We start from the raw sequence: 14269 nt of genomic DNA on the forward strand, positions 1-14269 counted from the left end.
TAATTATGACGTTATGACAAACAACCAGGTCGTTGTAATTACTAGGCTGTGTAATTACTAGGGTAGTAATTACACCAATTCCAATTACCAGGTGGCTTTCCAAACAGGCTCTAGGTGATTTCTTCCACTTGACCAAACCATGGTAAATATAGTTAACTGATATCTGTATTGGTGAGAGATATCAAGTGCCCATGAAATTAGTCGAAGTGCAAACAAGCTTAGCATAGACACCATGATTATCAAAAAAAAAAATTATAAGAATCCGTGAGAAGTGTTTCTCCTTCTCGTGCATGCATTTCAACTTTTTGTCATGCATCTTAAAATTCTGAGGCAACAAAAAGGAAGTGCTTTTGGTCCTCAAATTTGACACATTCAAAGCAACTAGCTGTTGTAGAAGAAATCGTTAATAAACGAAGGGCACCAATGACCAATCAACTGAGAGATAGCATATGTTCAACAACATTAATCCTGGGATAGATGACTTGTTCTCCAAGTTTGTAAACTTTTTTTATTTCGTGTAGATGTGCCGAAAGGAAAGCTCATCGAGAACCAACGAAGATCAATCAATGGAAATATACAAAAACTATCGACTTCAGAGCTATTGATTTACATCTGTACTAGCTGTACTAATAAGCAGGTAAAAAACTTCCCCACATTTTCGAACTCAATTACTTGTACAAGACATGCAAGTCAATATCCTGCTCCACCCCAATGCTGCCAACCCCACCCCCTAAAAACTAAACAGAAGATGAAAGTGGGGGAGAAGCGCAAAATTGTTGGAAACTCGACATTCATATCATTAGAGGTTATAATTACCACCACTGAACCGACCAAATGCACTGTGTACATGCACTCATCTACTGGTCTGGCTGCTTCGAACAGAATTTCCTCTCAGCGTAAATGCGGTTCAAAAAGTAAGAAACTATTCATGTTGGTGAAACATCAACTTGAGAGCAAGGCATATGTGCAGCCCAAGCTAACAACCGATCCAAAACTACCATAGAAAACTGGAGAGTCGGAACTTTGCCTTCTCAAAATGAGTTGGAATTTTAGTATAGCACGGGGCTCTCATAGCTGGTAAGTGCCCAAATCACGGCCATGTTGGGTGAGTTTTATTTTTCGTTGACCAACCCATTCTATTCGATAAGAAAGATCAATATTATGAAGAAGCTGTTTAAATCTGTCCATTTCATTCGATGCATTGGAGTTCCCCTGCAATGAAAGATGATCAACAAATAAGGCAGGATAATGGAGTACCAGATATATTTTTGGAATTTGACAGAAGTCCAAAACCAAATCTGTCTTGCACATTCATCACTGGAGACATAAGAATCTATACGATAGCAGCATAACAATGCTTATTCAATATAAGAACTAATGTCTAGTCATAAGAAGTGCATCAGAATTGCATACCTGCGAGTTAGCATCTCCATCTTTAGAGAATACACTTGCCATTATGCTTGACCTATTAGCATTAGGCGAGAATCCCTCCCAAGGTGGAACAAAAATCAGTTTAGTGCACCGCACAGGAACTAGATTCTTGTTAAGCTTCTCCCACCACACAGATCCCAAGGAGTAGGACCACCATCTTATCATCAACCCTGTCTCAGAAAAAGCAACTAGCCCCTACAAGTAAAACAACATTGTATGAAACTCTTGGATAGACAGTGGACACAATCTCTCAAAGAAGGTGGTAGAGCATCATTGTGCCAAATAAATGGATAACAAACCCATGCATGCAACAAAACTTGCACAATAACATTGGCAACTTCCCAAAAATGAGCTTAAAGAGGAAGATCATGTGAAACAGTTCATCTTGTATGATACCTCTCCATCCGGTGAAAAGCTAAGAGCTGATATTGCAGTAGTCACAGTCATTCCTGAAGCTCCTCCAAGCAAACTGGGAAATCCTGGAGGTCCACTTGCATCTAAGACTTTTATTTTTGTGATGCTGCATTAGGGTTCAAAACAGAATCAATATTACAAGCATTTAGATGAATAACAGATCTCACATTACCTAGGTGCTCTCAATCACAGAAATCAGGTCCCCAAACACAGATCTTGACAGGGTCAGAAGTAGACAATGAAGGGATTTTACTTCAATCCATGTTAAAGCCATTTTTTTTACAGAGAAATCCCCCATGGCCAGTGGTGCCACAGTTCAAAACTCAGTAGGTAATGGGCCCGCTGCCCTCTACCCTGCTCCACTTAAATAGCAGGTTTTTTTTCTGCAGCAGAGTTCAAACCCGTGATGTGCCCCTAACCCGTGCCTCACATGCTTTGTTAGAGAGAAACCAAAGAAAAGCTTTAAACTGGGATTGGACATAGCAAACCCTTGAAGTTCTTAAAAAGAACATAGATTATAGAAGGAAATCGATCAAACACAAAGCTATAGTTTCTTATCTCAAAAAAGAAAGGTCTACAAAGCTATCGTTCATGAGAAAAGAAGACTCTACAATATGATACACTAAATAGCATGCTTAATATTGACAACCAAGGATACTCAAAAGGAAAAAAAAATACAAATTATTTAGTTTATACCACATAATGGTTCTAAATGAAGTTTCTAGTTCTGTGTTCCAGAATGTTTGTTACTAAATATAACTAGAGTAAAGAGGAAAAGAAACTCCTCGTATGGCTACCATAATATTCAGTTGTACTGTTAACTAACCTTTGCATGTCATATACCCGAATGCTTAGACTGTTAACCTCTCCAATCGCATCTCCAATAGCTAATCGTGTCGCTGGATCATTTAGTGCCACCATAGGGAATATGCGTGCAAAATCCTTCAATGCCGCCATTGAACTTTGCAAGCAAGTTTTTCGCATGGCTAAGTTACCAGGATCTATTGTCCGTAAAATGAAAGTAACCACCTGCAAATCTATCTAGGTGTTAGACATGCTATTTTTTTTAGAAATGCTTCAGCACTAGAAGCACATTTGTCTTGTTATTACATGGTATATCTCAAATTCACTTATCAACAGAAAGAGAGAAAAAAAAAAAAAAAAAAAGATATAACATTTGTCTGCAACCCATTTTCTGTTTACTACTTTCGATGTGCACATAGCTAACTCTTCAAGATCCACTCAATTTAGCAATAAAGAAGTAGTATCTTAACAAACCTTATCAAGATATTGAACTAAGTTTCTCGGAGAACCACGTGCAACCCTAACTATAGTCATGAGGGCTACTACATGAACAGGCGAATCAGAGGCGGTGGACCAGATCTGGCTTTCTATAACATTCAGAAATCCCAAGACATCCGCCATTGCTAAACTAGGGAGAAGAATTCCAACCAAAGTATCACGAATTCTAACAGATGTAAATGGATTCTTGGCAGGTGTATTAGCGGATGCACCAGTGACACACTCAATTTGGAAGAATATGTCCCCAATAAGGCGCGGTATTTCAGAACCAATGCATGCCTTCCATGTGCTTTCCATGCCTTCTGCCAGAATTTCTGCGGCAGTGGAGCTGTATTTCTCATTCATTGCCATAACCAATTTCACCAATGGATTAACAGCCAAGCCCACAAGATTTGGTTTCACAAGACTGGGATACCAAACAGACAATGCAGCAGCGACAATTATATGAGATGTCATTGCATCTTGGCTCGTGCCCCCAACACATGAAATCCAATCTTGCATTTCAAATGATTCTAGCCATGATCTTATTTCAGATTCTTCGTCCTCAGAGTTCCCTTCAGTGACAATTTGTCTGTCATCCCTCAAGCAGTTGCTGGGTTCTTGCGCTGGGACTGAATCATAGCTTTTAATTGGTGATACTCCATTCTCATTATCTCTTAGATTATCCCTGCGTAGTGGAAGTGGAATGGCTCGTGAAGCAGCACAATGAAATAATGAACGTGCCGCCATCTTAACATGCTCATCCTCGTCTTGCCAAAAGCTCACCAAAAGCTTCAAAACAGAGATTTCAAACCATTAACAAATAGTTTTGCCGAGATTGATTAGTTAAACACAAGACATCCCAAAGAACCAATGTATCAAACCGTTGCAACAAAGAAACGAACACCACCAGTAAGCTTTCCCATATCCCAAAAAGAGAGAGAGAGAGAGAGAGAGAGAGAAGAGCGTCACCCCTGTGGCTTGAGTTTTAGTGAAAATGTACTTGACAAGTTCCCAGACTAGTCACCAAAGGCACAAAAGTGATCACCTCAGCCAGTCATGTAACGTAGGCAAGGAACCTTTATTTTCCTTTTCTTTTTGCCTTTCTTTGTGGGGCTAACTGGAAGAGTTTTGGAGGGTTTATACTAGTATGTAGTATCACATCCGTGTCAAAAAAACCTACTCAAGGCACTGATCTACTGATGCATGGTATAATAGCACGTGTAGGAGCACTACATTGCTGAAGGAGGAGTTGCTTACAACCAAGAAATATATTTTGTATCAGTCCTTAGCCTTGAATTAAGAACCTTGCAAATAGAAAAGCAAAACAGAGACAAGCTTCCGAATATTTTTGCGTTCTAGTACTGAGGAAAATTCAAAAGGAACATGAATAATAACTCAGGCACACCTTCAGATGGACTTCATTGACACTATGGTTATGGGTTGCTCGTAGTATGGAAGAAAATTCAAATGGAGTACAGAAATGAGTGGTGCAGAAGAAAGCATTATAAAAAAAGGAGTCTGACGGCATCTCTCTTGCTTCTCATGGAAGGGGATCAGATATGCCAAAACAAGACCCTAACTCAAGGTAATTATTTATGATCCTTCGCATGGCCCTCAAGAAGGAAAAAAGAACTTTGATTATATCCATATCCAAAATAGAGTTCAGCAGGAATTTTAACCCACCACCCGCACCCCAAAAAAGGAAAAAAGAACTACTCAGATGATTTGTTACCTGAAGCAGGGGAGGCTTTATATCAGAAACTTTCTCGGCAAAGCTCCGCATGTAAAATGCTGACAAAGAACTGGAAAAGACAAATATCACTACGACAGTAGTGTTATAAGAGTTCGGTGAAACATTAGGCTTCTACAATGAAATGCCAGATGACACTACATCTATGTAATGCAGATAAAGAGAGTGGGTCGACTTTGACACAACATTTCTCTAAAAGATGTTGCTGAAAACCCAGTAGGACACAAGAAATAGTAAGAAAAGCTGCAGATGCGAGAGTCTTCACTTTTTCTTGATTTAAGTCATAACATACAGTAGCCAGAAAGAATGCCACAAAAATCTCATACCTGCTGACTGCCTGAAAGTAATGTGACAAGCTAATCATATGTTGGGCAAGGGACACCATCGTTAGAGATCTCATTGCACAGTACTCTGATGATGATTTCCAAAGCTGTATGTCAATTTTAATTTGTTAGAGGCAAAGAAGTGAGGAGAAGTGCTTTTTTTTTTTGGTGGGGGGGAGAGTGAAATTCGTATTAATCTAAAGCTAGCAAAACGCTCAAAGTACCTCCAGAGTTGAAGTGTAATCAGGAAATGTCAGAGTCAACGACCCTCGATCCCCCAAGAGACCAGGAGCTACGAGAAGATTCTGTGGTCTTTTTAGCTTCATTTCAGTTACTAGCAATTTATCAAGTTCAGGGTCCACATTCCATATGTGCAAAATAGACAAGCTGAACTGAAGCAGGCATTGTTCAAGCAAGAACATCCATTCAGGATCTCTTGCAGATTGAATGGAAACACCATCAGATTTATCATTGATGCTCTGATCACTGGAACTAGGGATGCCAGTTTCCTGATCACTGAAATTAGTCCTCTTAATGGGAGACTCAACCCTCATTTCTTTCACTTGGTTTTTATTCAGATTGGAACTCTCAGTTTTATAGTAATCATCTCTCTGACAAAGAGACATCAAAGATGTGAGATCAAAAGACAGAGCGACAACTCCTGGAAAAGGACAAGCGCCTTTAACAGGTTGTTTTCTGATTTGCAAGGAAGGCAATGCAGATCGATTAGATCCTGTAGTACTTCCAGACATGCTTGTACTAACGGATATATTTGATGAAGAAATCCCCTTTCCCCGAGTTTGTGACTGAGGTGGTGGAGACTTGGTTTCATCAGTAACAGGAAAAAGCAATGAAGAAGCTGAAGTATTTCCACTTATCATACTGCCACCAGGGAGATCTCTGTCAATTCCTGTGCAGAAATGTTCAAACATTGACACAGCAGCAGCTCCACGAAGGACCCGCTCACGAGCACCTGATTTTACATCCCAAATGTACAAAACATCTGCATCAGATGTTCCTGTTTGGTTTGGGCAGAGACATGCTATGTATCCTCTTCTACTATCCCACACAACTTTTGCGGGATAATATGGGTGGCCAGGGAACATTCTCTCTACACGCATGGTATCAAGTGAAGAAAGGGCAACAGATGAGTCTTCCCCAACAGATAGGAAGCAATTACTCCATGGCCGTTCTGTTTGAGATGGTGGAAGAATTATTTGGCGAACTGGAGCAACATGTTGATGCATTACAACTATGGGACTGCTGGAGTCAAGATCCCACACACGAATAGTACAGTCCATACTTCCTGAGAGTAGAACATATCTGTAGCTACCTCCTTGGCATCTAATCAGAACTCGTTGTGCAGCCAAACACAGTACAGCTCCTGTATGCCCCAAGAGATAATGTTGAGTGGCATGTGCTTTTGTATCGGGATATGAATTTTGACCATGAAAATCTAATCCTTCAAAGAACATATCAAATCGAACAACTTTTATATCACCGTTATAGAACCCATATACAATAGCCAAAGGCACATACTCTTCAGAAATAACCATTGAAGAAGACACTAGCTCTTTTCTTTCATAAGTTCCATTTTTGTGGATATTTAAAACCCTTTCATCAATAGCTTTGGAACAAGAAGCTGCATCTTGCCAGGAAGTTATTTCGTCCTTCCCACCTGTTGTGTCTATTTCAACAACCTGCCTAAGAATCTCATTTTCAGGGGCATTCTGGTTATGAGTCCAATCATCAAATATTCTACCTTCACCAGAAAGTCTGCATTCCTGACAATTTATCTCGTTTTTGTCATGCAGCTTAGGCAGTACCCAACATGTCACACGAGGTTTCCAAATCGATAATTCATTGATAGGAAAGCAAATTGATTCGACACGGAAAAGATAGTTGTTCACTTGCACGAAAGAGATAGATAAGCTCATGCTAGACTCCCGAGAAATGACTGGGATAGCAGCAAAAGGTTCATATTTGAAGATATTACCTGAGTAACATATCCTGTATACTATGGCCGCTCCTTTACTATTCCATACAGCAAATTTTTCAATGAATGTGGCATCTGAATCTTCAGAATCAAGCAGATTGTTACCATGTCCAACAAACATGCCACCAATGGCATGTGACTTTCCTTCGATAGAGAGCAGATCATCTGAGAAAGATATCTCTCCCACGGAACTCCGATCCTCTAATAAACTAAATATGCAGCATGTACCAAATACAAAAGCTGAAACCGGCCCACGATTTGCAAATGCCACCAGAGGTCCCCTGTCCTTTGACCCATTTACCCAATTCATTTTGCCCGCATCAGAGAAATTGCTCTTGGCGGTCATGTTTTCTGTGCTTGAATCACACTCCTTTAATATTGGTATACATTGTGATTTACCAAAAGAATCAACCATCATCACTGACTCAGTCAATACATCCCCAAAGGACGAAATTACAGCCACAGATTTCAAAGGCCCAATTGATAAGTTCCCATGAAAAACTGTTTGGACGATAGCAAGAGTATACGTATCAACAATAACGACTGTGCACTTTACCGGTTTTGCATGCTGTGAGTCTCTATCTGCAAATGCTTCACCTTTCTCAGCAGAACGAGGTGGGTGGTGATCGGATAAATGAACATGATCAAAAGAACAACAAGCTATACATACATATCTACGATTTTCGGGAAATGGTCGAATTAAGTATGGCGTCCCCACCCAGGGAGGCATTTTCCTTCTACGTCTGCATTGTCCACTGGCTCTGCTCCAAATGCACAACACACCATCAGTGCATGCACTTAATAATGCACCACAGTTAGATGAGTTAGAAGTTGATACCGCATTGTTTGAATCATCTAACTTCCCATCTCCCAAAACTGTAGTAGGAACACATATCCCTAGATCTGCTATCGAAGCAACATGACCACAAAGCATGGCAACCGGTGTGATTTCCTGAGGCAGGAAAAAAATAGAAAAGAAAAACAGAAGAGCTCATAAACTTGAACCTTAACAAATACCACAACTAAGAAAAGAATCAAAGATCTAATGTTAGTTTACGATTACCTTGTTCGCCCAAAAAAAAAAATCGCACAAATTATCACAATGATTTACTCCATCCAATTTCGCTCATCTCATTTCAGGTATGAGCTCAATCAGACATAAATTGCTTCACTTTTTTTAATAATTAAGATATCATGAGTTGCAAGAATCATACTATATATACAATGTTAAAAGAGAATGGGTCGCAAACCACAAAGGAGAGGTAACCCGCACTAGGCAAGCCCAGTGCGATGAGCTCGGCCCAGGCGCAAATCCCCTGCTATCGTAGGCAAGGGGTCTTGAACCTGAGACCTCCATTATGAAAACCCCATGCTCAACCACCCTTGCGGGTCAATTATAGATCTCTTCTTTTAACTTAAGTAAGCAAAATGACACAACTATATTGAGATAGAAGTGATAACTATCACCAATTGCAGCATAGGAAAGATCACAAATAAGCTAAATCACTCAGTAAAGCAAAAAGAAGATCATAATTAGCTAACAACATATACGACGTCATAATTGAACTGAAACGTAAGCAACAGATTTCAACCATTGGCTACACCATGCGATATCGCAATCAGTCAGTAAAGCGCAAAGAAAATGGCAATCAGTTAGAATACGTACGACGTCGTAATTGAACTGAAAAATGTGAGCAATAGATTTCAACCATTGGTTAAAAGTATAAATAGGAGGAGAAGAAAGTAATTTTACCGTAGAAGAGATATTCCACCAGATGATGGACCCATCGGAACCACCGGTATAGAGAGTGGGAGGATTATTGAGTGCCGCAACAGCGGTCACTTTATGGACCGGCGGTGAACCTGACCATATACACGCTATCGATTTACACTTCATTTCACTATACGCCACGGATCAACCCTCTAATTCTAATTACAGAAAATTTGGGGTTGAAGCTGAAGTCTGCATAGAAAATTATTCATGTTTGTGACTTGTGAGTGCAATTGTTTGAAATGAAAACTATGTGGTGGCATTCTAACTATTCAAGAAAGTTGTGGGTGTTTTCTGTTCTAAGTTTTTTTTTTCCCTCAAGTATTTGATATTTGACACATAACTATTTTAGTTAACATCAAACATGCTCATAATTTTTTTTTGAGATCATAAGAAATGGGATTTTGCCTTACATATTTGTTAGCACTTAATGAAGGTTTGAATTTTAATTATTTAAATATATGTTATCAAGTGATTTTGTTAAATCTATAGCTATGTGGTGCATTTAACTATTCAAGAAAGTTTATTTTTCTTTCTAAGTTTTTTTATTTTTCTCAAAAAGTACTTATTTTAACAAAGTGAGGTGTTTGCTCATAATTTTTTTTTTTTTTTTTTTTTTTTTAAAATGGTGCACTTAATGAAGATTTTTTTGGTGAGTAGAAGAAGCATTTTAAAAAGTAGGGTGTTTTTGTGAGTAGAAGGAAGTTAAAAAAGTAGTTTTTCCTCATAAACACTTTTTTGAATAGTACTTTTGAGAAACATACACTTACAAACATTTTTTAAAGATTTGGTCAATTACTAATTGCTGCTCAAAAATATTTTTTACATTAATTGGTAAAACACAAACTACTTTTTACCAAAAGTACTTTTTTGAAAAAAACTTTTCAAAATAAGCTGATTTTAGATGTTTGGCCAAACATGATATTAATCTTAATTATTCAGATCAAAATCACTATAAGTACCCTTTCTTTTTATATTTTATAACCACATAAATGATTGAATAAATCTTAATGATTAAAATTGATAATAAAACTTTAATATTGTTAAGATGTTATACATTAAGGATTTAAGTAAAAATGACATTTTATCATTATTTCATCCACTTGATTGTTCGTTGTTGTTGCCGCTGCCATCAACTATCAGCATCCACCGCTCATAACCACAATACTTAGTCATAGTTGGGCTATCAACCACCATCACTATAATAGCCACTAATCACTACCGCTATAAACAATCACCATCATTAACCATCAATATATATTGCCATCTATCGCAATAATCAACCGCCACCCCCAACTAGCACCGACAACCACCCTCATAAGCTAAAACTACTAACTGGCACCTACAACCACCCACACCAATTAAAACCACCACCAACTACAGTCGATAACCAAAATCACTATTGTTAGCCATTTAAAAAAAAAAAAAAAAAAGGAAAAACACAAAAGAAAGTGAGGCTTTAACACCAACCTTACTTGTAAAGGTGTTCCAATAATAATTACATCATATGACTCTTTAAATTTGTGTATACACATGTACACAACAATAACATACTCAATGTAATTTCAAAAGTGGAGACTGGAGAGGGTGTAGCGTACGCAGACTTTACCCCTATCTTGGGACGTATGTTTCCGATAGACCCTCAGCTCAAAAAAAAAAAAGCAAATAAAAGCAATCTAGAATAAGAAACAACAAAAGTAAAGAAACAACAAATAATAACAAATATATTTGAGAAAATATAACATTATAATTTACTATACACGGTCTAGAGAGAGAACCATAGGTGTACGTGAATTCATGTCCCCATGTACATCTGCCACTGCATAAACAATTCCATCCTTAATGAAATCATTCCATCATTAATTAGAAGTTTCTGATCCAAGTACTAGGAATAGAGAAGTTCATGTCGAGAGCTCTTTCCCCCTTAATGGCTCACACACAACATATTGTTTTTCTGGTAACACACATGACGTTGAATTTGAATTAATCGTGTCAGTAGATACCAGACGTTTTATAAAAAGAAAAACCAATATTTAGTACCATATTGAACTTTTCAAATCTAGAAGGGTGAGAACGCCATTTAACCAAATCTCAGGAAATCCATGACACACACACTAAATTTAAAACCCTTTTGGCTTCTCGACGAAGTTTTCTTCTCAGCACCTCGCAACGTATACATATTGAGTTCTGAGTTCTGAATTGTACAAAAAAGAGCACCAGAGAGAAGATTATTCACAGTGTGTATAATATATTGGAATAAATTTGGTTTTATTATTTGAAATAAAAAGTTGAGAATCAGGAACTACAAAAAAAGTGTTTATGTAAAAATAATAATAATAATAATAATAATAATAATAATAATAATAATAATAATAATAATAATAATAATAATAATAATAATAATAATAATAATAGAATGTTGGAAAAAAAAATTAATGAGAGAGAACTGTTAGACTCTTCCAGTAGTATTAGTATATTCAGAATGCACAGAGGTATAAACTTTGTATATTTGGACTTATATTGACGGTAAGGTGGTTGAGGCCTTTGGGAATTAGGGTTGAAGTTGTGGGTTGTTGATGCATTATGACTCTTGATTTTAAAATTTCCAATTTTTGTGCACGGTAACATTTGTGATATGTACCATTTGAAAGAATTATACTCATGGTTGCGAACATTAAATGATTAATGCCACAAAATGTATGTGTATATATACTATCCAGGTTGGTTGATTTGAACTGAATAAAGTGCTAAAAGTTTTAAAATGTTCATAATGCTGCTTGTGCTAGTCCGGTGATTTTTTAATGTTCATAAAAGTTTTAAAGTTTTAAAATGTTCATAATGTCAGATACCAAAGGCTCTGACATGTCTTCATTCAGCACTCTCAGAAGTGATTTTCACAAGAATAATGGCTTGTGAGACACCTAAAGAAGCATGGGAGAAGCTAAAGGAGTTCACCAAGTGACAGAGTGAAAACTCCGTCAAACTCCTAACTCTCAAAAGAGAATTTGAGATGTTAAGGATGAAGGAAGGAGATACTGTGAAAGACTACTCGCCAAAATTTTGGAGATCAGGAATAAAATCAGATTGTTTGGACGAAGTCTTTCCGCATTCAAAGGTGGTGGAGAAGATGATGATAAGCTTACTAAATAAGGTTCGAGTCCAAGATTTCGGCTAATAGAGGAATCTTGTGATTTGAAAACTTTATCAAAAGCAGAATCGATCAGCAAGTTGCAAGCCTAAGAACAAAGATCAAGTATAAGAGATGAAGAAGTAGCAAAGTGGCATTTCAAGCAAAGCATAAAGGCAAGCAGCCTGCGAAGGACAATAAAAGGATGGAAGGAGATAAAGTAGCAAAGGGGAAAACATGAAGGAATCTTCAATGAAAGGGAAGTTTCAACCTTGCAACCATTGTAAAAGAACCAACCATCAAGAAAAGGACGCGGTTCAAAGGAAAGCCATCTATTCAATGCAGATTCTGTAAAAAAATGGGTCATATTGAGAAGAATTGTGTGTTATACCCCATTTTAACCGGGATCAAAATTAGGAGTATGACGTATTGGTGATTCCTATTAATTGATTTTAAGGAGTCGCCACCTAATTAATTCTAAGGTGAATTAGGGCACCTAATTATTAACTTAAGGTAAAACTAACCTCCGTTAATAGTTAATGATTAACCAAAGGTGATTCTAGGTAAGGGTTCTATATTATCCTAAAGGGAAGGGGTTAGGCATCCTCAGATCCGTTAACTTACGGTTATCCGGCCAAACTTAGGTTAATTAATTAAAGCTAAAAATGACTTACTCATATTGCTAAAGTTTGAAGAAAAATGTAATAATGTTGTTAAAAATAGGATTTACAAAAATAATAAGTTGCATGAAAGATGTCTTTAAATGCTATTTTAAAATAAAATTTATAAAGGTTATTAAGATTTTGAAGGAAAATATAATGATGATAATACTTGTGGAAAATACAATAATTTACTTATGCATAATAATTTTCGAAAAGAAGATTTTAGCAAATGCGAACTAAAAATTATATTATATGAATAGAAAATCCTAGACTTATTTTAATATGATGAAAAAGGCATAGGTCTTCTTTCTTTTCTTTAAATCTATTTAACTGTATTTGGCTAAAAGAAATGTATAAACGGGTTAATCTAAAATGTTTAAAATACATTTGAATTCATCTTTGCATATGGATGACATTTTAATTTTTTAAGATAGTAATAACAAATCATGATTCCTGAGCTCAACATATGTAATAATGCTATTTTGAAAAAATTAACTATTCTAATGAAAACAAATATTGTAAATACTATAAATAGTTTTAATCATAAATAGAAGAAAGGAAACTGATGGTACTAATTATTAATTTCCCTTTAACTTAACTACCCGTTATTAAACTAAAACCCACTAATTCGCTAAGGTTCATCTAAATTAAGAAAATAAAATAAGATAAGGTTAGTCATACAAAGCCAAAAATCAAAATATACCCAACAATAAAATAAAGTAGAGGAAGAAAATTAAATAAATCGGCCCATTTTCAGCCCAACTCGCGAATCGTTCACGTTATTGGGCTTAGGCCCAATAAATTCTTTCTATTGCCGCTCGCGGGCTTTCCCTCGTTTATTGGAGTCTTTCCGCATTTTTTGTTTTCTATTTGTGGCTGCGGGTGGGCTGACTCGAGAGATACGTTGGGCTTTAGCCCAACACCGAATGCGGGAGATGACGAGTCCCCCGGACTCGTATGCGAGATGTCATGCACAAAACAAAAGAAAAGATTAGTACGAGTCTAGATACTGCAAGGATACAAAATATCATAACTCAAAGAAGAGTAGTGAACTCAAATATGCTTTGTATCTGAGGGAAGAAAGAAAAGAAACAAACAACGTAGGGCAATGATATACGCATGATGTAAATGACACAAATTTTCTCAAGTCCTTCACATATAGGTAATGCAGTCAAATCCCAAAGGAAATTAAAGCAACCAAATCCTCTTGTTCGGGGAATATACACTCAATCATGGTGGGAGCAAGAATAAGAATTTAATTACCCATACATCATGTAGAAAACAAAGAACATGACCAACAAAATAAGGTTCCAAAATAACAACGTACTTAATTTCGAAAAAAGATATACATGCCGGACAAACGTACGAAGTGACACAACATCATGCCGAACAAATTTACCACGTTATTACTCGATCAAATCCTAAAACAAGCAAGAGGTCTAACCAAACATCAAATATTTGGACATAGTCCAGAGACTCCGCAATAAAAAAAAAAAAAACCAACATATAAG

General features: G+C 36.9%; 1 protein-coding gene across 2 annotated transcripts; it reads right to left on the reverse strand.

The window, feature by feature from the left end:
• Positions 1-918: 918 nt before the first annotated feature.
• Positions 919-9111, reverse strand: LOC132030595 (uncharacterized). Of its 2 annotated transcripts, XM_059420290.1 has the most exons (9): positions 8952-9111; positions 5427-8150; positions 5206-5309; positions 4862-4931; positions 3124-3918; positions 2672-2874; positions 1828-1951; positions 1414-1626; positions 919-1212 (listed from the first exon to the last, which is right to left on the reverse strand). In XM_059420290.1, exons 1-9 carry the CDS (start codon positions 9093-9095, stop codon positions 1069-1071), a joined length of 4521 nt encoding a protein of 1506 aa, XP_059276273.1. In that variant the 5' UTR covers positions 9096-9111; the 3' UTR covers positions 919-1068. The 2 variants fall into 2 exon arrangements, with proteins under 2 accessions (XP_059276273.1, XP_059276274.1); XM_059420291.1 differs by lacking the exons at positions 919-1212; positions 1414-1626; positions 1828-1951 and having other exon boundaries at positions 2748-2882.
• Between the last annotated feature and the right edge of the window lie 5158 nt (positions 9112-14269).

The sequence above is a fragment of the Lycium ferocissimum genome, chromosome 9 (assembly GCF_029784015.1).
Source record: "Lycium ferocissimum isolate CSIRO_LF1 chromosome 9, AGI_CSIRO_Lferr_CH_V1, whole genome shotgun sequence".
Lineage (NCBI taxonomy): Eukaryota > Viridiplantae > Streptophyta > Magnoliopsida > Solanales > Solanaceae > Lycium > Lycium ferocissimum.